The 26,476-nt window shown below is 37.0% G+C and overlaps 1 protein-coding gene across 7 annotated transcripts; it reads left to right on the top strand.

Annotated features, from left to right (window-relative positions):
• The first annotated feature begins 1,263 nt into the window (after positions 1-1,263).
• TIAL1 (TIA1 cytotoxic granule associated RNA binding protein like 1) lies at positions 1,264-24,414 on the top strand. Of its 7 annotated transcripts, none has more exons than XM_059900616.1 (14): positions 1,277-1,773; positions 3,875-3,942; positions 4,448-4,509; positions 8,799-8,895; positions 14,301-14,450; positions 14,690-14,744; positions 14,902-14,989; positions 16,888-16,963; positions 18,874-18,982; positions 19,655-19,750; positions 19,859-19,943; positions 20,177-20,300; positions 20,638-20,777; positions 21,615-21,992. In XM_059900616.1, the coding sequence occupies exons 4-14, from the start codon at positions 8,884-8,886 to the stop codon at positions 21,739-21,741; spliced, it is 1,062 nt and encodes a 353-aa protein (XP_059756599.1). In that variant the 5' UTR covers positions 1,277-1,773; positions 3,875-3,942; positions 4,448-4,509; positions 8,799-8,883; the 3' UTR covers positions 21,742-21,992. The 7 variants fall into 7 exon arrangements, with proteins under 7 accessions (XP_059756601.1, XP_059756596.1, XP_059756599.1 ...); XM_059900617.1 differs by lacking the exon at positions 3,875-3,942 and adding an exon at positions 13,924-14,006 and having other exon boundaries at positions 1,280-1,773; positions 14,352-14,450; XM_059900615.1 differs by lacking the exon at positions 3,875-3,942.
• The last annotated feature ends 2,062 nt before the right edge of the window (positions 24,415-26,476 follow it).

The following is a 26,476-nucleotide window of genomic DNA, read 5'->3' on the forward strand; positions in this document are numbered from 1 at the left end:
CCTCTGTGCCCTTTTGCTGTTCCTATTGATTCATGGGGCTCAACTCTCTCCTCACGGTCTCTATGAAGCCTCCCAGAGCGAAATCCCCCCTCCTCCCCATATCGACTTTACAACGCTTTTCTTGCACGGTTCACTCCCCTTACAGGATTAGGATTCACTGGTAGTGTTTGTAAAACCAGCTCTCAAGGCACTGTTTAACTGGGACCCTCAAGCTCCGGCAACAGGCTGAAAAATCTTTCTTCACCATTACCCTTCACTAGGCTACAAGAGCGGGTACGAACTCAATCACGTTTTCCTAAAGATGCTTAGAGAGGGAGGTGGGGTGGGGATGGAAGCATACCGTGAACTGCTGCGGGCGACAAAGCAAATTCTACAGTGTTACGTAGCCAGTTTGAACATGGTTTCCCACATGTTCGAACAAGACTTCGTTCCCCGTCCACATGATGGATGTCTGTAAACATAATCTTAAGTCTGTGCACGTCTCTGCCCAAAGACTTCCTCTCTAAGAACTAAATAAGGGGGTAGGAGGGCATTATCACCCCCTGTACACTGACTCGAAGAGTCATTTTAATTGAGGGCTGCCCTTCTTACCCTCTTATCCTATGAGTTAACGGATGGGGAAACCTTTGAAACTTGTAAAGCAATCTACAAGCCGCCTACCCAGGCTAGAATACCTATTTGCGGGAAAAAGCGCCCACAGGACGCTGCCGGCCGTTGGGAAAGCGGGAGGAGCCCCGGCGAGCGCAGCCTGCAGCTCAGCGCGGGCCTGAGATCCACCCCAGCCCCTCCGCCCTTCGCGCGGGGCGGCGGTTGATGACCGCGGGCCGGCCGTTTTGATTAATACAGGAGGGCCGCAAGGGCCTGAGGGCTCGGACACCACGCGGAGCCAAAGCACTGCCTTAGCCGCAGTTGAAGAAACCGCTCTCGGGCTGTACGGAGGCGGAGCAGCAGCTTGGGCTGAGCCAACAGAAGAGCCTTAAAATGCCTGGAACAGCCCTAGGACAGCCCCCAGCGCGAGGCACTCTGGGACTCGTAGTCTACCTCCCGGACAGCAGTTTTTCTCGTCTCGTTTCCCCGCCTTTTAACGTCGCTTTGATTCTTCCCCTCCCCTCCCAGCACGCCGGCTTCCTGGTTGCCGCACATTCCACGTACGACTACACTCCCCAGAAGTCTCTTCTTCGCGTCCCAGCACGCAGCGGGCGCCGGCCGTCTTCTTTGGACTGCAGTTCCCAGAAGCCCTCTGGGAAAGTGCTTCCCTCTCTCATTTCCAGGACCACAATTCCCAGAGACTTCAGCTTCCTGGCGGTTCTCTTTTTTACTCTATCTCTTCTTGAGCTGGCTGGGCTTCGCCGACCAGCCGGCGCACAGCCACGACGTGACCCGTCGTGACCCGGCACAGGGTTTCCTCAGCGGCTCGTTTTCCTCCTCACTCAGTTATCCCCTTTTCAGGCTGTCGCGGCTGGCCTGAGCGGTGACCTGGCGGGCCGCGCCTGCGCTCTGCCCCGTTTCCTGCCTGGCTGGTGGCGGCGGCCATTTTGTTCATCCTCCTCCTCCTCCTGCTCCTCCTGGTTGGAGCGCAGTGTCCGGAGCGGGCTGGGGGGAGAGAGCCCGAGAGCGGGGTTCGGTGCCTTTTCCTCTGTCCCCAGCCGGTGCCCGTAGCCCCCCTCCCCTTCCTCCCCACCCCCTCCCCTCCCCGGCCCTGCCCTCCCCCTTGTCCCGGGATCGCTCCGTCGCACCCACCATGATGGAAGACGACGGGCAGCCCCGGACTCTGTGAGTACCCGAGACGAGGGGTGCCAGGCGCCGAGAGGCCCGGGCACCGCGGGACGCTGTGGGAGGGAGCAGGAGAGCGGGGCCGAAGGCGGGACCCTCGGCGGCTCCCTGGCCGCGGTGGCGCGGACGCGAAGTGCATTCCTCATCTGTCCCTTTTTCCTTAGAAAGGAAGCCCTCCCTTCCCCCAAACACAGTCACTTCCTGGGGTCCGGGGCTTATTTCGACCTTTTCCTCTCGCGCCCTTCTTTGCATCCTCCTCCTAAGCCGGGTTTCTGCACGGCAGAGCCTGTCAGGCCCGGGAGAGCTCCTGCTCCCCCTCTGCTCTGGGGGCCCTGGGCTGGGCCGGGAGCTGCCGGTTCCCCACGGGGGCTGGGCCTGGTGGGGGTGGGAGTGGGGGTGGGACTGGGGGTGGGACCGCAGCCACATCCCCTGCGGGCCGCGAGGAATTAGCACTCGCGCCCTCCAAGTCTCCAGTCGCTCCCGGCTCTTATCCCAAGTTGAGCTCTCCGAGGAAGCCGGACATTCTAACACCACTCAAGCCCCTACTGTCTTTCTGCCCCACGTGCCCCCGCCCACGCTGTCAGAAACACTCGCCCAGCGCCCGCTACTTTCAAAGTGCAAAAGGGATTCCTCTTGCCGCCGGAGCATCTTTCCCTTCTTGGATGAAGAAGTTTACTTTGAGCGCTACCTGCGCTAAACTGACAACCAGTTGTTAAAGTGGTGTTACCTCCTCCTCATCTGTGGGTCGAGACCTTCAGGGTTGGATAAAATGATGTTTTTATCAGCTCTTCGATGTGTCTTTTGAGCGCTTTTTCTTCTATCTTGCTGTTGCTCTTGACTCTGAAGCCCAGTGTAATGAATGAATTTCGTCTTTGAACCGCTTATTCGAGTTTCCTTTCCTTCCTAATGAAGAGTGATGACTCAGCATTTGCATTCCTTTCCAAATAGTGTGGCACTCCTTTCTTTTTTCCTGCATTTTTTTTTAAAAGTGTGATTTCTAATTAAATGTTTAAGTTGGGCACCTTGGGTTTTCCTAGCCTCTCGAAGCTCAGCACACCTGCCTCGGGTGCAAGGAGTCAGTCAGGTCGCTGCTTTGTTTTCTCTTGCCTCTGCCTGGTATTGATATGATCATAGTTCACTTGGCTCTGCTGTCTGATGGGGAAATTACTTTTTGGGGAACAGATGAAGGTGAATGGGTACTTAGGAAGTTTGACTAGTTTCTCATCTCTAGTCCTACCAAAGTTTGCTCAGTAAAGAGGGTAGATGTCTATGTTCAATATTGATACAAGTTTGTTTTTTTGGCTGGGGGGGGGGCTTACACTTTTTTATTCCTACTTCTCTAATGTCTCACTAAAGTATCTGCTATCCCTTTTGAGAATTTGAGGTCAACTTAAGTACATCAAATGCTTGAATGGGAAGTCTGCTTAGTAGGAAGTTTTGTATCAATATTTATGTTTTGTGCTGTCTTCCATTTCTGCTCTCTTTTCCCAGAAAAGAGAATTGGGACAAACTTGAAATTTGTCCTCTAACATCTGTTGAAGCCAAGACTTGGTATTTAGTTAGCAATGTGTTCTTTGATGGAAGCATCTGGGAAAGCTGGATTTAGGCCTAGCAGGCATGTATTTAACAACGATAACAGTTACATTGTATTTAAAAATCTGAAATGTCATCGCATCATAATAGCTACTGAATAATTGGTAAATTCTCAAGGCATATTTCTCATTAACTGTATCTATCTGTTCCTTATGAAGAATTCCTGTTTTGTCATGCTAAACAAAATGCTATTGCAGTACCTTTAATTCATATAAGCACTTTGCATCTGCCTTCTCATCTCCATCAGATCTTAGACCATAGACTAGTAAGCTAACTTCTTTGTCACTTATTTCTTACCTCTACCTTCTCCAGTCTCCTGTTCTTTCTCAGAAACACAATTAAGTTGTCTATGTTTACAGTTATCTAAAAGTGGGACATGTATACATATAAGTAAAGAAATATCTTGAGCTTCGTTGTACCTGTATGTCAGTACATGTTTACTATTCTGTCTTCCTTTTTCCTTCTCCCACTCTTCTCCATGGGAAGGATTTTTTTTTTTTTTTTTTAGACAAGGACTGCTACATCTTCCTAGGTCTTACCCCTGCAGCACTTAGTTCACTGCCTGGAACGTAAGAGGTACTCAAATATTTTACAATGATTACTGTATACTTCCTTTCATTAAATTAATATTAAGTCCGTTTTTTTAAAAAGTCCTGGTTGATTTAAAATTATATAAGCAGACATGGTGGTCATATGCGGTGCGGTCTTGATTTTTATATATTTTTTTAAAATTTGAAATGTAAAATTTTGAGATAAAAGCAAATGTTTCACAATTGGATTTTTGTCAGATTTTAATAAAAATGCATATTTTTTTAAAGTGTTCATTTTACATATTTCTTCTCAAAAGGATCTTTTAGATACAAGTAACATGATAAAAACTTTGAAGGTGACTTTAGAGGTTGATACCTAGTAGGGTTTTTTTGTTTATTTATGGAGATCCTTCTTTTATTTTACATCGTGATCTTTGGATTAGGCTTTCAAGTGCCTAGTATGTTTTAAAAGAATGTACTCTTAACAAAGCTTATCTTAAACTGTTTCCTTAATATGCCTGTGTGTTACTAGTGAGGTTTTTTTCCTGCAGACACACACAAGCTAAGACATATGGTTCTATCATCAGAAAACAATATGGTGTTTATAGCCTAGGTAGGTCTTTAAATATTCATTACCTACAGTATTACTAATTTATTTGATGGTATTTAAAGTGATATAGAATTGCTTTGATGTTGAGCCTAAAATTTGTCATATAGTTTCTTTGAAGGTCTGTTTTCTGATGTTCTTTGTTCCCATTTGACATTTTTTGTATTGGGGGGTAAATGTATTGGGTATCTTGGGATCCAAAAAAACAAATGAGATCATGCTGTATAACACTGGTGTTGGAAGTGAACTGCATGACACCTACCTTGTAGGACCCACATTTCAGGTTTGTGTTGTGTGTAGCTTTGAGTGCAGTGATTTGATCCATGGTATATCTGAATCTGTTATACAACATTAAATTGTAATGGTGTTCTATTGTAGTTTTTTTTTCTTCGTCTACTCGCACCAAAATGAGTAGGAATTGTGGATCTGGAATTATACCATGTTAATGCAATGCCATCTTTAAGGCTGTTTTCTTCCCGATAGAGACTCAGTCAAAAGGAGGAAATAAACCATTGATTTAGAGTATAATCTGAACATCTAAGGGCAATAGCAGTAAATACTGTTAAATCCCATTATAAAATTGATTAGCTGTACCATAGATTTGGCTATATTGTGGCTGTAATTAAGCCTCTCATTCAATTTAATCATATTCTCTGTTTCTTTAAAATGTATGTGTATGTGTGTTGATATTCCTTATATAGTTGGTCAGTTCACTTGTACCTCCTGCACCTTTCCTCCACCCTGCCTCCTTCCTAAAATGAAATACCGACAAATTGATCAGCACATTAGAGGCCCATTGAAGGATATTGTTGCAAAATCTTCTCTTATATAGGAATTTGCAAGAACAAAAGTAAAAATATTACTTAGCCATAGTGTCTTGTGTAAAAGTGCTGGTAATTTCAGCCTTCGTAGGGCTAATGTTTTCAGAGTGAGAGCACATTCAGTATTGAAAAGTGTGATTAGTCTTCTGAAAGGCATGATGTTCTTAACTTAAAATTCTGCCCGGTTGTACATAGGAAGTAGTTTGGCAATGTGAACTTTTGCTTACTGTGAAACTGCCAAGTTCTAGTCTCAAATTTGATTTTAACCCTGACTTTAGGGATAAAGACATCATTTTCCGTTTTTAATGCGTTAGTTCCTACAGTTCCTGTTCTTAGAAGACAAAATGGACCTAAGGTTTGCTTTTTTTTCCCCCCTTGAGTTAAAAATCGTTTTGGAATTTCCTAAGTGTTTACTCTTTGAATTGATCTCAATACAAGAATTTGAGCCATTTGTCTTTTTCTGTTATTTTGTATATGTTCTTCAAGTAGAAATTTTATATTTAAACCCTTGGAACTTTAGAATATATTGATGATTTTATAACTAAAGCAGAAAGAAAGTGAAGTGTAGATGATTTAGAAAGAAAAAGGAAATATTTCTATATGCTACCAAGAGATGATGTTTTTACCAGGTCAAGAGTTGAATATTTTTGTTAGTGTTTATTTTGGGACAGATAATTTTATGATAACGTAAAGGTACTTAAGCTGTGTAGTATTTTAAAAGCTATAAAATGTTTCTGTATTAAGTGTTGTGATGGATGAAGGCAAATGTAGGTGAATGAATTACAGAACTCTGAGTAAAGGAAAAGGCAGTCTCAGGTTTGGGTATAATTTAGGTGAAATTATATGGTGAATTATATCCTTTTTATCCTGGCAAATTAAGATGTTCTACATGTTGTTATGGAAGGCCATTTTTATATTAGTTTTTGGAGTTTGCTGCTTTACCAACTGAACTTTTCGTGGAGATATTTGAAAAATAGGAAACCTTAAAACTAAAGTTTTTCTCTGAGTATTTCATGACATTCTAAATTTACATTAACCTTTTGCTCTTTGTTATCAGTGCTTGAAATATAAATTAATATATCTAAATGTGCCTCTAGAAATTCTTCAAAATCTGTAATTGATTAGAAATAGGTTGACTTGGAATAAAAATCCTGTGAAACAGTTAACAGCTTTAATTGTGACTGTTAGGTATGTAAGGTAATTAATGCCCGTGCAGTTTTTTCCTGGAAAAATCATTAAACAGTCATACAAATTAAAATTATTTAAATCATTTACAATTTGTTACATTCAAGTGATAATTTTAACTTTGTTACTAGTTAGATTTGATATGTGAAAATCAGTTTTATCCACTCCTATTCTCTTAGAAATGAGCTAACTATTAGCATTTTAGGTTAGTTGAGTGTTAACACTTCAGAGACCAAGGTCACTGTTCATTTTCTTTACATATAGGTCTACCTTGTACAAAAAGAAATTCCATGGATACAGGTTCACAAACCCCTATGAGTTTAAAAAAAAAAAAAAAAGGCAATTGTCTGGCTAGCTCAGAAGCCTATAACCTTTCACTACTGCTGGGAAAAGTATGTCACTGCACAGCCTACTGATGGGTCTGCTCTACTTTAAATATAACAAAAAGGTGGCATAGTGGACCTAAACCAGTTTGTCACTGGTTTAGTCTTCCATTTAAGTAACATTGGACTTGTGTTTCATTTTTAGAGTGTGTTAAAATTATTGGCACCCATTGCAGTGAAATTCTTAGGTGAAAAGAAAATTGCTATTCATTCTTAATCAAAATTTTTTTTCTTTTTAACACTTAACCTTACCTTTCTCAGTCTTATTTTTCCCTTTCAGAGTATCCTATCTTAAACTATGGCAACCGTAGATTCAAGGCTTATATTGGTCTCAGTACATTGTTTCCAGATGTTATATATTATAGTTAGGAAAATAAAACTTATGTCCTTTTACTTTCCAGAAGAAAATGTGTTAAATTTTATAAATGTTGTTTGGTTTATGAGGATCATAACAGATGTGAGTTTTAGGAACTATATGCTGAGTGCGAGAAAGACTTAAAGTTTATTAAGCTAAATTAAGATAGATCCATGGTAAAGAAGATGTGGTACATATATATAATGGAATATTAGCCATAAAAAGAAATGAAATTGGGTCATTTGTAGAGATGTGGATGGACCTAGAGTCTGTCATACAGAGTGAAGAAAGTCAGAAAGAGAAAAACAAATATTGTATATTAGCACATATATGTGGAATCTAGAAAAGCGGTACAGATGAAGCTATTTGCAGGGCAGGAATAGAAAGGCAGACGTAGAGAACGGATGTTTGGACAGGGTGGGGGGGGGAGGGGAGGGTGGGATGAATTGGGAGATTAGGTTTGACATAAATACACTACCATGTGTAAAATGGATAGCTAGTGGGAACCTGCTATATAGCACAGGGAGCTCAGCTCTGTGCTCTGTGAAGACCTAGAGGGGTGGGATGGGGGAGAGGGAGGGGATATGTGTATACATAGAGCTGATTCACTTCACTGTACAGCAGAAACTAACAACATTTTAAAGCAATTATACTCCAATTAAAAAAAAAAGATCCATGATACAAGGTGGTCATCTCTGGGTGGTGGTGGTGTTTTCTTTTAAACTTAATGTGTATTTTAAGTTTCTTATACAAAATACATACATTCAATTTGTAATTTTTTTAAAAACCCCGAATCTTTAGATGTGTTATAGTCAAAAGTATACCTGGATTTGTCTTAAATTTTCTCTGAATTTCTAGAGAAATCTTTATATTTGCTTTGTTATCTACATAAAGATGTATTTTGTTGATTCTGATGCATTTTTGAGTATGAATTTTATTTTACCCTGCTCTCCTAAAACAAAACTAAGAAGACCTACCATCGATAACAATCTTACTAGCAAGACAGAAAGAACAAAATCCTTCAATCTTTGTGTTTTGCTGTAACTTTAATTTTTTTCTTTGTTCATGTAATTGCTTTGGTTGGGGGTCTAAGATAAACTCACCTTGTGTCTGATATCCTTCTATGATCAGGTGTTTTAATGAATCAATATTTGTGGTATTATGTGTGTGTGTTATACATTATTTTGAATTGTGTTTCATATCCAAAAATTGTAGTTGTCTTGAGACTGATTTAAATTTTTATTATTTTTATTCTAACAAATAAGATGAGAAAATGATATATAGGTACAGAATAATATGCTTTGGGGGGTAAACAAGGTCATATTGATTTGTTTTTAATAGAGTCTTTTGAAGTGATATTTTAGTGACCTAAGAACAATTATTACTTTCCTAAATGAGAGTTACTCTTACACTCAAAGGATCAGGCTTAATTGGAAAAATTTTATTGAAGACAGAGGAAGTTAAAATGAAATAAAAGGTGATGAGTAGATGATAATGCTTTAGAGCCAGAGCTGAAGGAAGATTGCTGATTTTTTTTTTCTTTCTGTACAGATACGTAGGTAACCTCTCCAGAGATGTGACAGAAGTTCTTATTCTTCAGTTATTCAGTCAGATTGGACCCTGTAAAAGCTGTAAAATGATAACAGAGGTAAGATCTTCCCAGTTCCCTGTGCTGACAATTAGCATAATGTTTGACATTTTGAGATACATGAGTTGATTAGTATCATTTTAAGTTTCAAGTTACTAGATGGAGAGATTCATGTTGTGTTGACTTATTTGATTTGACTGACAAACTAGGTTTAGAATGGAGTTTTATCTGAGAGGACAAAGTTTCTGTGCTGTTATTTTCAAAGGGTCCTTCATGATGTAGTTATCTTCAAGTGATTCTACTTGTAAAAAGTTGTTAGAGCTTATCTCAGAATGTTGAAAAACTAGGTTATATTTCATATATTTCCAATAAGAATGTTATATTTCAAATATTTCCAATGATAATTGGTGTGTGTAGAAGAACATTAGGTTATTATGAGCGTAGTGCCACCCAAGCATCTTCAGCAATTTTAGTAAATGCTGACTGAACAACTTTATGTAGATAGGAATTTAAATTGTTAGGATAATTTGTTTTCCTTTTTTTCAAAAAAATCTTACTTTTTATACTTTCCTGGTTAAGACTCTGTAGCAGTGCCCAATGACTCGGGTTTCAGTTTATTTATTAACACTTTTTTTTTTTTTTCAACTATTTAGTATGTACCAGATACCACGGTAAGTGCTAGGGATACAGTGGTGAATAAAACGGTTCCTAGCCCGACAGAATTTTCCAGTCTATGAGAGAGACAGAGGAATTAATAGGCACTAATGATATAGGATAATAAATACTGTGGAAGTTGACAGTTTCAAGTGCTGTAGGAGCTTATAGGTCCATACAGTCTTCAGTCAGGGGAGGATTCAGTGTCTAGGCTGAAACCGAAAAGGATAGTAATGGAAACTGGCTAGACAGGAATTTGAGAAAGAAGGGAATCCAGGTAGAGAGAAGAATGTTGATCAAGCCTGGTAGACAGAGAGCGGGAGTACTTGTGAGATAGAGGGAAAGATAGAAACCATAACGTGGTTGGAGTTTCGAAAGGGATTAGTCTTAGGAGATGCCAGGAGATGAGGCAGGAGTGTTCAGTAGGGGCCAGAGCTGTGCTAAGGGGTTTGTGTTATATTCTGAGACGGAGGGGAACTGTTAAAAATATGTAAAGCAGAGTGGCCTTTTGATCTTCATTCTTAACTAATAAGGATAATTATCACTCTGTTCTGGTATATTATCTCTTCTTTTCTTCCTGTCTTTGATTATTTATTCATTCTTTCTTTAATTAATCAAAAATCTACTTTGTACTAGGCACTGTTCCAAGCATTGGGGATATAATGCAGAGCTAGACCAGTGAGGTTCACAAGAGTTTACATGTTAGTGAGAGTATTGTAAATAACAAGTAAACAAGATAATTCCGGATAGGAATAAGAGCTTTGAAGAGAATATAACAGTTCTGTGATGATGATTGCAGCGTTGGTGCTGTATAGGCTAGGTGGTGAGGGATGACGTCTTGCTGCAGTTGGCATCTATTTTGTGAAAGTAATAATGTAGGTTCTTAAGGAGATGGGAACTGAAGTTGCCTAATTGAATGTTGAGGCTTTTTGGTTATGATCTATGATCTAGAAATCTCTAATCAGTGGGCAGTTGACTCAACCAAATTTTAAAAGATCAAATGAGTCTTTTTTAGACTATAGATGTTTGGTATGGGATCAACATGGTAATGACTACTATCAGAAATCACCTCTTTGAGCTGAGATAGGAATAACAAGATGGTGCCATCTACATTAAGAGCTGGAGGCAGAGGGAACAGTCCATACAGAGGCCTTGAGTTGGTAATGAGCTTGGTGCATTTGTGGAACCAAAGACCAAGGTGACTGGAACCTGGTGAATGGTGGGAAATGAGTATAATGGAGTAGGCAGTCGGGGTTTCGAATCACATGTGGCAGTATGAGCCGTGACAGAGTGTTTGGATTTTACTCTGGTTGCAGTGGGGGTTTTAAGTAGGGCGATGAAGTATTCTTTTTTATTAATTTATTTGTTTGTTTGTTTTTGGTTGCATTGGGTCTTCATTGCTGCGCGCGGGCTTTCTCTAGTTGCGGCGAGCGGGGGCTACTCCTCGTTGCAGTGCGCGGGCTTCTCATTGCGGTGGCTTCTCTTGTTGCGGGGCACGGGCTCTAGGCACGCAGGCTTTAGTAGTTGTGGCTCGCGGGCTCTGGAGCGCAGGATCAGTAGTTGTAGCGCACGGGCTTTGTTGCTGCATGTGGAGTCTTCCCGGAGCAGGGCTCGAACCCGTGTCCCCTGCATTGGCGGGCGGATTCTTAACCACTACGCCGCCAGGGAAGTCCTCCTGATGAAGTATTCTTATTTGCATTTTTAACGCTACTTTATTTGGAAAATGATTATTGTATGGAGAATGGATTGTAGGGGGCAGGAGTGGAAGGATAGGGAAACCAGCTGTGTTTATTTCACTAGCCTAGGTAGGAGATGATGTGGGGTGGGGGGAGCTTGTTCATTAGAGTCGTAGCCATAGAAATAGAGGTAGATAAGTTTGGGATACATTTTGGAGGTAGAATCAGTAGGACTGGATTGGCCGTGGGACATAAAAGAAGACATCAAGAAAGACCCCTTAGATTCTTGTTTGCGGTTGTGTGTATGGTAATGCTATTTGCTAAAATGGGTATGGCATGACTGAGGGAGGCACAGGATTGATTGGGGGGTGGGGAGTGGTGGGAATCGAGCTCTGTTTTGGCAATGTTAATTTTAAGATGTGCATTAAACATATAAATGGACGTTATATGTAGGCAGTTGGATAAACTGTTTTGGAACTCTAGAGAGACCAGTGTTGATGATACTAGCTTGCAGTGATAATTTGAAGCCACGGGACTGGATAAGATCTAGCTCCTAGATCTAGAGAGAGCGCTGAGAGAGAAGAGAGTAGAGGGGGCCTAGGTTCGAGCCCGGGAGCATATCAACACTTAAGTGACATTTATAGTTTGAGTTAAGGAGGAAGAAATACTTTCTGAAAGATCCTCCAGTGAGGAAACAGGAAAACCAAGAGAGTATGGTGGAATCTACAGGAGAATATTTAGAAGAGAAGGAGAGTTGTCAACATTTTGAATTCTGCTTCAAAGTCAAGGTGAGGACAGAAAAGGGATCACAGAGATGGCAGGGAGGTTATTGGTGAGCTCAACATGAAGTTTCCTTGCCATGGTTGGGTTGGAAACTGACTGGAGTGGGTTTAGGAAAGAATGAAATGTGAGAAAGTGGAGAGTCGCTAGAAAATTTTTGAGAAACATTTGATACATATATTTTTTGAAACCTGTGTGCACAGTCAGCCATATGAAGGGGTAGAGGAGTTCGAAATGAACTTTCATAATTTATCCATATTCTACAACTCCTACATTTGAACTTGTAAATAGTTGTAAAATCTCATATTTCTTTGTCTCGACATTTATGTCATCCAACAAAAACTGGTGACAACACCATGGTAAGGACACAGTTGATTTCAGAGTGTCACTTGGTGGTGGTGTAAATGGGAAGCTTTCAAAGGGCATGAACTCATGAACTCTAGTACAGACTATTAGTTTCCTTTCATAAATTTCATTTTAGCGTATGAAATCCCTTTCCTCCCCTTAGTTTTACGATGTTTTACTTTAGATACTGTTTATCGTAGATTCTAGCTTTCCCTGTATACTATAATAAATGTATATTATCAATTATAAGGCAAATGTTAAAAAATTTTAACATCTCTGACAGTGACAAAAAATGGTGTCTTAAATGAGATGAAATGCAGTGTGATGTGAATATATGTGTGTGTGTGTGTACATGTATGTACATACATTGAATGGGATCTGGCCTACTACTGGTTAGATAAATTTGAAGTCAGTATGCATGAGTAGACTAGTTTACTGAAGCCCGTTGTTATCATAGTTCTACCATTGGACTCCTGTATGTTTTGCTACGGTTAACAGTGTTTTCCTTAGAGACCATCAGGGCAGAAGAGGTAGGAGTAAAAGGAAAAGTTGACTAGCACAGTTTTAGCTTCTTATTTACCTTTAAACCTTTTCTTCAGTGAGTGTTACTGGTAAAGGTTAACTCTTCTACAAGAGGAATTTGAGTGCGTATTTCTGTTTGGAGTCGTTTCCCTATTTCCTTTCTCTGCCTCGTAAGAACAGCATTCACTTGGCTACAACAATAGGATTTTGTATGAGAGCCCGTAGTAGTTTTCTTGTCAGTATTAATGATTACGCTTTTTTCCCCTCAAGGAAATGCCTTCTGGTTGCTTCACCACTATTGTTTTAGACGTCTTATTTTGGATTTTTCTTCTAAAACTTTCCTGGAATGAAAAACAGTGGTTGTTGAAAAGAGCTTTATTTTATCTGGTATTTTTAATCCCTTGTAAGTGCAACTGGAATTCCACATTTTAAACATTATTTTTAGATATTGTTTACATTGAATAGTGATATTTTTAACCTTATGTAAAAAATATATTTGTACAACTGTATAGCTGTTCAATATAGGTTGCAATCTTATAAAATTCATTTCCATTTTGGTTCATAGGTGTTACAGTTGTTATATCTTAGGTAGTTTCTCATCTTATGTTGGTGTTTTATATTTATTGGTGTCATATTAGGTACTCACTTTTTTTTTTTCATTTTTATTGGAGTATTGTTGATTTACAATGTTGTGTTAGTTTCAGGTGTACAGGAAAGTGAATCAGTTATACATATACTTATATCCACTCTTTAGGTATTCACTCTCTTATATTGGTGTTTTGTGATATAAAATTTTAGCTTTGTTGTGGAATATTTTATTCAGACACATTTTCAGAAAATCTTTTCTTAATCACTAGTATATTTTTCTGGTCTTTGGAAGACCAATTCAAAGTGTATAGAATCTCCAGAGCTTCAGAAGATTTTGAAAGGTAGGGATTTCATTTCAACAGCTGGTTATAAATCTGAAATTTTTCTTTTTTATTCTTATTCCTTCCTTGTACAGAAAAGAAATACATAATCTCGTCTTATTATATGTATCAATAGTACTAATCCTAGTTTCGATCAGGAGTAAAGTTTGTAAAGTTGGTTCATTTCTGTATTTTTTTTATAGTCATGGGATACAGTTTATGAAGGATTATGATGCATAAATAGAATTCATCCCTTTGAAAATAATGTTGGGAGAGAAGAGCAGTGGTAAGGAGTGGTCCTTATCTCTCAAATCTGAACTTGAGGTTTTGTTTGGTCTAATATAAACTTCTGTTTTATATTTAACATACTTCACCAGAATTCTATATTTTGATTTAATGCTGGTAGTCATGATTCTGTACTGCTTTGTAGTTCTGTTTGAGTACAACAGTATTCTGAGGTGCAAAGTCAGGTATAGGTGTAAATCTTATTTTTAAAGTGTTAGGCTTTCATAAGCTTATGCAATCTCACCTCGTACATGCCTAGCTATCAGTAATGTTTTTTCCTGGATTTTCTTCTCAGCAACCCGATAGCAGAAGGGTCAACTCTTCTGTTGGATTTTCTGTTTTGCAGCATACAAGCAATGACCCATATTGCTTTGTGGAATTTTATGAACACAGAGATGCAGCTGCTGCATTAGCTGCTATGAATGGGAGAAAAATTTTGGGAAAGGTAAGATAATAAATGATGGCATCTTATGAGTATATAAATTTGCATGTCAAATTAGTTTGTATCCTTTCTTAGCAAGTTTTTAACAAATATTCAGCTCTGCCAAGTGATGGTTTTGCTTTATTCAGCCTAGTGCTTTTACCAAAATAATCCTGCTTGATAAAATGATTTAATAAGTGGTAAGTGTTGTGATTCATAATGACATGCCTAATAATTTTATTAAATATAATCTTTATTTTTAGGAGGTCAAAGTAAACTGGGCAACAACACCAAGTAGCCAGAAAAAAGATACTTCCAGTAAGTACTCCTGCTGCATTTTACTGTGGAAGAGTTCTGAAATTATCCTTGGCAGCATTACCAGCTCAAATAGGTTTTTTTCTTCCTTTAGTGTTGCCTAAAAAAGGTTTAGTACCTGACTTCTTAAGTATTTGATTACCAAATGCTTTGATTTCAGATCATTTCCACGTGTTTGTTGGGGATTTGAGTCCAGAAATTACAACAGAAGATATCAAATCAGCATTTGCCCCCTTTGGTAAAATATCGTAAGTATCATAATCAATACTATATTCAATAGTGATAGGCAAAATTGTACTTGATTAACTTGTATCAGAATTAAGATTTTCTTTCCCTAGTTAGTGTGATTTTTTGTTTGTTTGTTTTGTTTTTTTGATTAGTAGATGTTGTTGAAAATGTTAATGTCATTTCAGTGTTTTGGGGTCTTGTTTTCATCTAATCCTGTGTATAACATGTTAAAAATTAAGTGATTCTGTTTGTTATCTTTAAAGCAGATGTTTGGGTGGTAAAACTTATTATAAAGTCCAGCTTTTTGTCAAATGTTTTCAAAATTTGGTGGTTAAAGATATGGGTTAACCAAAAATAAATGATTTATACTGTGTGTTAAACTTCTATGGGAGAAATTTATAAATGGGGAAAGTAGGTAAATCCTTGGATATATTGTGAAATTAGAAATGTACATGTTTAATTATAATGATAAATGTGTTTTGATATTTTAGCTGAAAAGTAGCATTATTATAGTAGTAAAATGTTTCAATGTCTGAGCCATAAATGTGGGATTAATTAGTAGATTTTTTTTGTTAGTGGTATTTGATTCTGCTAGGGTAGGGCCCAATTGTGGTTTGATTTTTTTTTTTTTTTTTTTTAAACAAAGTTGGTGCTCAGATTTTGCTGTATGTTACTTGATCAAATATATTGGAAAATTTAAAGTGTTACAAGTTCTATAAAATGTTAATCACAATTTATCTATCTGCTTAAAATCACTTTATTTTATGTATTTATTTCCTATAGATTGAAGTTAAATGTTTTACTACTACTTTACAAAAATACGTTTCGCCTAAGAACAACAGTATTTCTCTCTACGATTTGTTGTTCTATAGATTTAATTTATTTGATAGATTTAATTCTTAATTTTCTATTTTGATATTTACTTTGCTTTTTAATCTAGATGTGGTAAGTAGTACTGTTTTAAAAATCAGTATAAAAAATAATACAGGTTGCTGTTTTTCAATCTATATTTATACCTGAGACCTGCAGTTTTTCTAAAGTCCAAGTCACAATTAAAAGTAATAGCATTCTGGTTATTTTGCAGAATTGCTCATAAGAATGGACAGGATCTTGAAGGCTAACTGCAAGGAACTGTGCACACTGGAACTCAGTTGTAGATTTTTTTCTCATTTCTATTTATTCTTATTATACATTATTTATATATACATATTTTAGTATTTACATTTTAACATTCTATATTCAGTGGAGTTCTATATTTCCAATCATTTTAACTTACTCACTAAAATTTCTGTGTAAATTTGTTGTTTTCGTACTGGTGTGCTTAGCATTGTTGTTAGTTTTTTATTCTTTCTTAAATTTCTGAAAATGTCAATTTTTCAAAATTTACAGCTGCCCAAACTCCAAAATGATGGTAGAGAATTGACCAAGAAAAATAAAGAAATCTGTTAACAGGCCATGTATGCCTTTTTAATTCCTATTTTTTCCTCTTTTTCAATTTTTTAATATTTCATATATTTTGTATCACTAGGCAGAAGACATTTAACTATTTAGAGATTGCATGGTAAAGTAGTTAGCATTGTTACAGTAATTTATAGAACCAGTAAACCTTAGAGGACACTAGCAAATAGAATATTAGAAAAGGAAACTATTGTTCCTATTAATCTTCAAATTTGAGCATTTAGTTTAGAAAGCACAGGCTATTTGATTAGGTTGCATGTTTATTACATGTTTTTGTCCTACTGCTTTTTTCTAACAGGTAAAGAAGCGTTAGGGAGAGTTCAGGAATGGCTGTAGTTAATTAGGGCTAACTGGAATTTTATTTAAAAAAATGCTCACAATACAGTGTGTGTGGTTCCTTTTAGTTTTTATTTTGAGGATGACTTTTACTTCCCTCATTTAGCTGTGCTTCTTTTCACAGGGATGCCCGAGTAGTTAAAGACATGGCAACTGGAAAATCCAAAGGCTATGGCTTTGTATCTTTTTATAATAAACTGGTATGTTCTTTCAACTCAATTTGAATTTAATGCAAAATTTAGTTACTAATGAATATTTTTGGATGTTGACTACAAACACAACTATTGTGTAATTTTGTTTTAATAATAGGGTGTAGTTCGTTCTTTTTTTTCATAAGCTTGGAAATAACTGGGAAAAATAGGCTGATTATAATGAAGTATATTAAAGCTTGCATTTGTGACTTGGTAAGGGTAAGATGTGTTAGAAGTAGAACTCACAACTAGGACAAGTGAGCTAATCTCAGAATTTGAAGGGAAGTTAAATTATATTTGTCTTGGGACTTCCCCGGTGGCACAGTGGTTAAGACTCCGCACTCCCAACGCAGGGGGCCTGGGTTCAATCCCTGGTCGGGGAACTAGATCCCACATGCATGCTGCAACTAAGAATTCGCATGCCGCAACTAAGGAGCTCACCTGCCGTAACTAAGACCCGGCACAACCAAATAAATAATAAAATAAATAAATGTTCTTAAAAATTATATTTGTCTTAACCATGAAAATCTCAATTTTAACTTTCTTTAAATGCTTTTATTTATTTATTTATGGCTGCATTGGGTCTTAGTTGCAGCATGCAGGATCTTTTGTTGCAGCATGCAGGCTTCTCTAGTTGTGGCGCATGGGCTTCTCTCCAGTTGTAACGCACCACGGGGGCTCTGTACCTGGGGCACGTGGGCTCTCTAGTTGTGGTGCGTGGGCTTAGTTGCCCCGCAGCGTGTGGGATCTTAGTGTCCCCGACCAGGGATCGAACCTGCATCCCCTGCATTGGAAGGCGGATTCTTAACCACTGGACCACCAGGGATGTCCCTTAACTTTTTAATCATTATCCATATTTTTGTAGCTGGGACGTTAGTGACTACAGCAAATTATGTAAATGAAATTTTAAGCAATTCGTCTTGATTTTTGCATGTATTTAAGAACGAGGTACCAAATATCTAAGCATTTGCATTAACTGTAACATCAGATAATAAAATGGGCTTTGGTATTAATGTTTTGGAACAGTTTCAACAACTTAAATTATTTATATTTTATTGAAGCAGTAAGATAAAGGGCAGGAGTTGTATCCTTTTTTTGCTTAGATTCATTGCAAATTCACATTACTTCCTAAATTCATTTTTTGGGAATTCCCTGGCAGTCCAGTGGTTACAACTCCTCACCTCCACTGTAGGGGGCATGTGTTCCATACCTTACTCAGTTTTTATTGTAGAACTCAGTTTTACAGCATTCTAAATCATAATGCAGAAGTCTTCCGTCTTAAGTTTTAAATCTTGTGTCATAGTCCATTGCTATTAGAATGTAGATTGGGGGGGTTAGGTGATATTTAGACCACAGTATCAAGAGTTTTTAGATATTCTTCAGTAAAAGTCATATTACAAATCAACCATAAAATTAAGATATTTGAAAACAACTTTGTCCTTTTTTTTTGGTGATCAGTGGGATTGTAATTTTCTCCTTTTATGTTTGAATTATAATTCCCCTTGATGTTTAAATGCTATCCTGGTTTTTTGGGGTTTTTTTTTAATATTTTAATTTATTTATTTGGCTGCACCGGGTCTTAGTTGCTGCACGCGGGATCTTCGATCTTCATTGCAGCATGCAGGATCTTTAGTTGTAGCGTGCGAAATCTTAGTTGCGGCATGTGGGATCTAGTTCCCTGACCTGAGATTGAACCTGGGCCCCCTGCATTGGGAGAGCGGAGTTTTAGCCACTGGACCACCAGGGAAGTCCCTATCCTGGTATTTTAAAATCTATAAATAAATATTGCTTTAATGAGTCACTTCTGATAAGATTTATTGGATCCAGAAGTGCCAACGTTTTATTTCATCTTAATGAGTCTTATGAACCACTCTTCTCTGTGTTTGTAATTGCTTTTTTTTTTTCCTTTTTCTCCATAGGATGCAGAAAATGCAATTGTGCATATGGGAGGTCAGTGGTTGGGTGGTCGTCAAATCAGAACCAATTGGGCCACACGTAAACCACCTGCACCTAAAAGTACACAAGAAAGTAAGATATGTCTCCTTTACATGTTTTTATGGATACTTCACAAAATCATGTATTAGTTTAGTCTTAATTTCTTAAAATTGAAATTTTATTAGCATTTCAAGACTCATTTTATCTTCAATATAATTGTGGGAAAATAACTGAGCTTTGATGCGAGTATATTTGGAGCTGTGAACCAGGTGATTTTATAGGTCAAATCATAGTGTTAAGGAGAAAAAATTCTATTTCTCCCCACAATGAGGCATATCTTAATAGTATATGGTAATCAGTTTTATAATGCTGTATAACCATCAACTTTTTTTGTTTTTTTGTTTTTTGTTTTGGCTGTGTTGGGTCTTCGTTGCTGCACGCAGGCTTTCTCTAGTTGCGGCGAGCGGGGGCTACTCTTTGTTGTGGTGTGCGGGCTTTTCACTGCGGTGGCTTCTCTTGTTGCAGAGCACGGGCTCTAGGCGTGTGGGCTTCAGTAGTTGTGGCACGCAGGCTCAGTACTTGTGGCTCCTGGGCTCTAGATCGCAGGCTCAGTAGTTGTGGCGCATGGGCTTAGTTGCTCCACGGCATGTGGGATCTTCCCGGACCAGGACTCGAACCTGTGTCCCCTGCATTGGCAGGCAGATTCTTAACCACTGCGCCACCAGGGAGGCCCCATCAACATTTTTGTTTTCTTTCTGCATATAGATAACACTAAGCAGTTGAGATTTGAAGATGTAGTAAACCAATCAAGTCCAAAAAATTGTACTGTGTACTGTGGAGGAATTGCTTCTGGGTTAACAGGTATAGTGTCTGGTTTTCTAATCCCCTTCTCTGGAGCTTCATCATTATTAGCAGCAATTTCATGATAACATGAAGCTTAAATATTTTATTTGTATGTTTGTTTTTCAGATCAGCTTATGAGACAGACATTCTCACCATTTGGGCAAATTATGGAAATCAGAGTTTTTCCAGAGAAGGGCTACTCATTTGTCAGGTAAAATCCTACCTTACGTTTGATCCATTCCTTTCAGTTATATTAATTGATATCCCCTCAGGTATCAGAGTTTGTTATTTTAGTACTTCTTTGCAATGTAGAACTTTAAACTCCTACATGATGTACTTTAGGAAAATACCAAGTTGATAGTTATAAATTAAGGAGTTTCTGTATTACTTACTAAGTACTTAAAAAAATAAAAAACAAAAAACTTCATTCTCATCCTCTCTTAGATTTTCTACCCATGAAAGTGCGGCCCACGCCATTGTTTCGGTGAATGGTACTACAATTGAAGGACATGTTGTTAAATGCTATTGGGGTAAAGAATCTCCTGATATGACTAAAAACTTCCAACAGGTAATTCAATTTTTCATAGCACTTTTTAAGGTTTCCTTCTTACATATCTACATAAAAGCTTTAGAAACTGTAAAAGAAAGCAAACAAAAAAGTAAAGCATATAGCTGCTTTCAGTTGATTTTATTAATGCTATTTCAAAAGTGATTATTTTGCGGTATTAACTGAATCTTAATACTTTCTTTTCACAGGTGTCACCACCCCAATAAACTTAGACAATGATAAATAACAGAGTGCTATTCACATAAGGGTGCTTAGTTTTTCTCTTCCTTGTCTCCCACTTTCTTCAAATACTGTGTTTCTTTCTTGTTCCCTAAAACAGTAATTTGCTTTTTCCTAGGTCGACTATAGTCAGTGGGGCCAGTGGAGCCAAGTTTATGGAAACCCACAACAGTATGGACAGTATATGGCAAATGGGTGGCAAGTACCACCTTATGGAGTATATGGGCAACCATGGAATCAACAAGGATTTGGAGTAGAGTAAGTTGTTTGAGTTTTTCCAGTATAGAAACATATAGTTCCGACAAAAGGAATTAAAAAGTGTGTTTTCCTAGGGAGAATCTATTTAAACTAAATACATTGAACTATGGCATTAACTATGTGGCATTATAAGCATGTAGAAACCTTATGAAAAATGATTTGTAATGCTAAAAATTTGCTTTTTATTATCTAGGTGGAAAGGGAGTTTGGGGTAACATTTGATGTGTCCTCCTATCTCTATGAGCAGTTGGTAGAATTTGATTTACATTTCTAATATACTGTTTTATCTACTTGTTTATTTTTGCATGGAAAAGATCTTTGTCTGGATATGTTCAGAAATTTAATGATTTATGCCTGTTGGCTTGTGTGAGAAGTCTCTGAAATTTATCTAATATAAAGTAGCTCACTTTTTTTCCTTTATTGTTAGATTGTGTTGGTCCCTTGTGCTTTTTCTAGCCAGCCCAAACCTTTATTTTCACCAGTTCTTCTTCCTGTTTACAAAGTAAACTTGTGTATTTAAAATTGTTTATAAATTGATATACCATGTGTGCAGTATATGATGGGTAGATGATGAGTTGAATCATTTGTCATTTTTTAAAAAATCAGTTTTGAGATACTTTTCAGAGAAGTCATATGTTATCTTAGCAAAAATTTAAGACTAATATTGGAATATATATTTTGCATATGTGGATATGTATCATTTATTTCTTTGCTCTCTGTTGTAAGTGTGTTGATTTCTTGTTTATGATTAGGCTCTGCTTGACTTTTGTATAACTGTATAGATAATTTTTTCTTTGCATTTGCTGAAGTTTTTTTTTTTTTTTTTTTTCTTTCAAGTCAATCACCTTCAGCTGCTTGGATGGGTGGATTTGGTGCTCAGCCTCCCCAAGGACAAGCCCCTCCCCCTGTAATACCTCCTCCCAACCAGGCTGGATATGGCATGGCCAGTTACCAAACACAGTGAGCTGGGACTCTAAACAAAATGTAATTCATGATAGCTTCAATTTCCTTGTGACACTCTGAAGACATGAAAGTAGACATCGGAAAATGAAAATATTTATTTTAAAAATTGAAATGTTTGGAACCTTTAGCACAGCTTTGCTTTGGTGAAGGACACATGTCTTCTAGTTCTGCCTTTTTAAGTTTTTGTTCATGATGGATATGAACATGATTTTTCTTTGTGTACAAAAACTACAATAAAGTCAATTAAGACAATTCTGACTACAAATTTTGATATAATAGGAGAAATGGGTAATACATTTTGATTCTTAGATACTATTCCATTTTTATCTTGCTGTTCAGTATTTTAACTCACTGTGTTTTTAAAAGAGCAAAAAAGGGAGGATCATGGAAAACTGGGAATCACAAATAAGTTCATCTTGAACCTTGATACTCCCCTCCCCTCCCCCAAGGTGGACCACATTTGAAGTCAGCAGAAAAAAAGTGTGATATTGAGAAGAAATGCATGATTTTGGAGTCGCTTTGGAGGAAATACTTTCTCTGTGCCTAAAGAAACTGAAGCCAGACTGATAAAAGAAATTTTGCAACCTAAATAAGGAACAGCATTGTCTGACTTACTTGAGCAAATATTGGTGATCCAGATTAAGACATATTTTTAAAACTTTAAAAAGTGTTGATTATTAAAACTGTAGTAAATTACATTTCATTTTGGGGGGAAAATTCCAAGTATGGTGTTTGTATTAAAGTCAGACAGTCATACTTATGCTTTTACATGAAGTTTAAATGATATACATTGTAAATATTGAATACAGTGTTTAAAAAGCATGCTTCAACATAGAAGTAGCAGCAATGTAATTATTTGAAGTAACACTTAACACATTCCACTGCATTGAATGCAGTGGATGAATAAGAATGTTTAAGACTGACATTTCTAAGGTTGGCTACTATGTAAAATTAAAATTATACAAATTACTATACAGAAAAAGCCTTAATTTTAATTTCATACAAATCTTTGATGCATTAGTACATTTTAAAATGTCATTGGAAATTAGATTTCTTTTTTTTTTTTCCTTTTTTTGCTTTACATCATTTGGTATGTAAATACCTTGATTAAAACCTTGTAAACCTATTTCAAGGTTCCTATAAGTTGTATAGTAAAATGTTTTTAAAAAATCTTGGGGTGTTTTTTAAAATTAGATATATTTTGCCCAAGAATTTTTTTAACAAGATTGCTAAAACATCTTATTTAGACAGTTTAATGTACCAATTTGTAATTGGATATTCAACTTAAATAGTATACAGAGTTGTGACTTTTATTTTAATTAATTTTTTCCTTGTGGGTAGTGTGCATGGGATGACAAACCTGAACAGAGGCTGAGTTGTATGAGTGCAGAGTTTGTAAATGAATTGATTGGGTAAGATTGACATTTGCTTCTGAGGTATTTTTCAGGCCATGTGCATAAAATCTGCCTCAAATTTCTATCATAGCAGGAATGTAAAAGAGATAAAAATCCTATGTTTTTGAGTTCTGACAGCTAGGGGGTGCAAATGTTTAGGCAGCGTATTTGAAATGTTCTGAGGTCTGGGCACCAAAATGAGAAAACTCTTTACCGTTAAGTAATAAGATTCAGCTAGCACCCACAGATTACTGTTTTTTAAACTTTTGACGTCTTACGGTTAGCTTTAAAATAATGATGGTTTTATAAATTGGTCTCCACAATAATTTTGGTATTTTCCTTCTTCCCCCATTTAGAAATGTGTTGAACATGAAAATTTACAGGGTCTGAAGTTGTTCATCTTTGGGCCAAATTTTTTATGGCACTTTAGTTTTAACCACAGTACTCATCTATTACACTCTTCTGTTATAAAATTTACCCTTATTTCTTTTGTTCATGGTTAGTGTCTTTGGGGGATGTTATGGAAAATTTACTTTATATTTTATAAGGAGAACACTCAAATTAATTATACCTCCTAGTTAAAATTTCTTAAATATATGTGAAACTTGAACTAAAGATTTTTTTAATATATATATTGAGAAAAGCCTATTAAACTCTCAATTTACCTTTTTTGGTCTGCCAGTAAATTAAGTAGCTAAATACAGTACCATCTAAATATAGCTGCTTGTATATTCTGTGATTTAATAAAATGGTCCAGACTAGTTATATTGCATAGTAAACATACGACTGAAGTGTCCTTCGTCTTATCTGAAAGAACAAGATTACATGCTCAGTTCAGTTAATGGAAGTTATTTCATTTTAAATGGTTTTTAAAAAATAAAGCTACTTATCCAGATGAAATGCACTGTTTTAAAATACAACTGTCAAGTTAACACATATTCAAGACTATTTTATAACACAAAGTGAAGTCAGTGCTATCTTGATCCAATTTAAGCCTAAGAATCATTGCATTTTCCATGTTCATTAAAAACAGCAGCAGAGATTCTTCGGCAGGCAAGAAAATGTTTATTTCATAATCACTTTGACATTTATTTTGGTGATGTGTTTCTGACTGGCATCTTCTTTACTCTCATCTCTCTACTAGTATTTCCCCCCGTGCCATTACCACTTGATTTTTATGTCTGCTGGCAGTGAGAGGCTAAAATGACTGGCCAACTTAAGCCAAAGCTGTAAACAACAGTTGAAGTAAGTCTTTCAATAAAGACTAGACTATATGATAAGTGGCTTTTTCTTATTGTCGTTTATTACATAATTATTTCTTGCAGGCTGCCGTGAAATAAGTAATTCCATTTTCTTTTAAGTTCTTAGTAAGGTATGTGGAGTATACATATATTCAGGACCTATTTCTGTGTTCTCTATACGTGATAAAAGTCCATTTGCTTTTGTTGGATTAAATTTTAATTTCTGGGTATGGAGGAGTAGAAATTTGCATCCTTAAAAATGTATGCTCTTGAATATTAATATAGTAAAATCTCATTAGAGACCACAAATAATGGGAACCATAATTTTACCGTTTCTAGATTGACCTTTGGTAGTACCTATGAGTAAGGATTGCACTCGACAAACAGAAAAAGTAGAAAAAGAATTTAATAAATTATCTAGACACCTTTCTAGCAGGTATACCCAAATTATATCTTACCTATTCATTGAAAATCAGCATTTGGGCTTCCACTTAATACATCATAAACATTGAATTTGCATTTTTAGTATGTATTGGAAAGATGCAAAAATGATTTAGGCTTTTATTATTATATAAGCCTTCTTAAGAGGTCCAAATGAGTGGGTTTTGTTAAATAAGAATTCTCTGTGTAGTAATAAAATGTCCTACTTACTATGTTCAGATAGATCACTACAGATTATTTTGCCATCTATTCCATTTTTAAACAAGGAAATTATGTGAATAATTGTGACGTTTTAAAAATGTGCTGTTCCAAATTGTGGTTAATTAGTGTGGTATTTAAATGCCATATTAGTATGAAACCTGGGCTTGTGCCTATGTAAATTGGGTCTCTTTGGGGGGGTGGTCTATTTCTGTTTTTTAAATGAGTGCAGATAAACTAGAAACTGTAATTCACAACATACTTTGTATAAGTATCTCTTTTAGGGGCGAGAATAACTTGATTTTAGAATTGCCCAAATGTGAATAGAGGAGGAGGAATTATATATAGTTGTTTATCTTAGACAAAAAAGTGGGGCGGGGGGTGCTAATAGTCATGGACCCTTTTGTTGAATTAGGGTTTTGTTCGAGGGAAGAGAAGATTAATTCACATAATGTTCCTAGTCTGGCTTTTGAACAGTGTCAGTTAGAGTAACAGTTGACAAAAGGTATGTATCCAGTAAGTGATTTCCTTAGTGTTCCAACCTAGTTCTAATACATAATGCTGAATTTTCACTTTTTCAGATTGTTGCATTTTTCAAAATTCAATAAACATTGTTGCTCTGAGATATTCCTCTGGCAAAGTGATCCACATCTAATATTTTGAAGTCAGCTTGGAAAGTTTGCCAAACATGACAAAAACCGAAGTGCTGTTGGATAGCTGTCAGAGGAAAGCCAGGATAATTTTACGTTGGAAAGTAATCTCTTGGGGTGGAGCTGTCCACTTGTCGATCTTGCAGCTGGGCTTAGCTTGCCTGTGGACCTCCTGTTTTGACTGTGTGTCGTTCTTGTGAACTGACAAGAGTTTGCAAACAGTGTGGTTGTCAGGTGGTGCTGCAGAATTGTATTTTTGAGGTAAGCCAGGTTTTGCTGTGTATATATCCAGTGGATATCATAACTTGCCCACCCGTGATTTTTTTTTTCTCCTGTTCCTGTATCTTTCTTCCTTGGGTTTCGGTATACCAGTGAAGAGAAGTCCAAAACCATCTGGACAAAATGGGCGTGAAATATGTAGCCATATGCAACTGTGCCTGTTACGAAAATTGATACTAATATTGCATAAATTTCAGATTTTCACAGTTCATTTTACTGGTTAAAAGTTGTGAGTTGAATTGTTCCATATGTGGTTTATATGATTGCTTTCGCTCACAAAAATAAAGCCAATTCTTAAGTCTTAACATAGCTAAACAAAATAGATACAATAATTTTAGTTAGCTTCTTTTTTTGAAAAGGACTAAACTTGGAAGAACATTTTTAACTTCCTTTGGCTAGGTTATATTTTAGCATATTGCCCAGCTCATCCTTGGTTATCTGTTTAATGAGATTAGGAAAGGAGTGGTGACTAGGGTAATGAAGAGGGGAGAAGTCCTTGATTCTGAAGAGCATTGACATGGGAATAGACAGTC

Source organism: Balaenoptera ricei, chromosome 16 (assembly GCF_028023285.1).
Source record: "Balaenoptera ricei isolate mBalRic1 chromosome 16, mBalRic1.hap2, whole genome shotgun sequence".
NCBI lineage: Eukaryota > Metazoa > Chordata > Mammalia > Artiodactyla > Balaenopteridae > Balaenoptera > Balaenoptera ricei.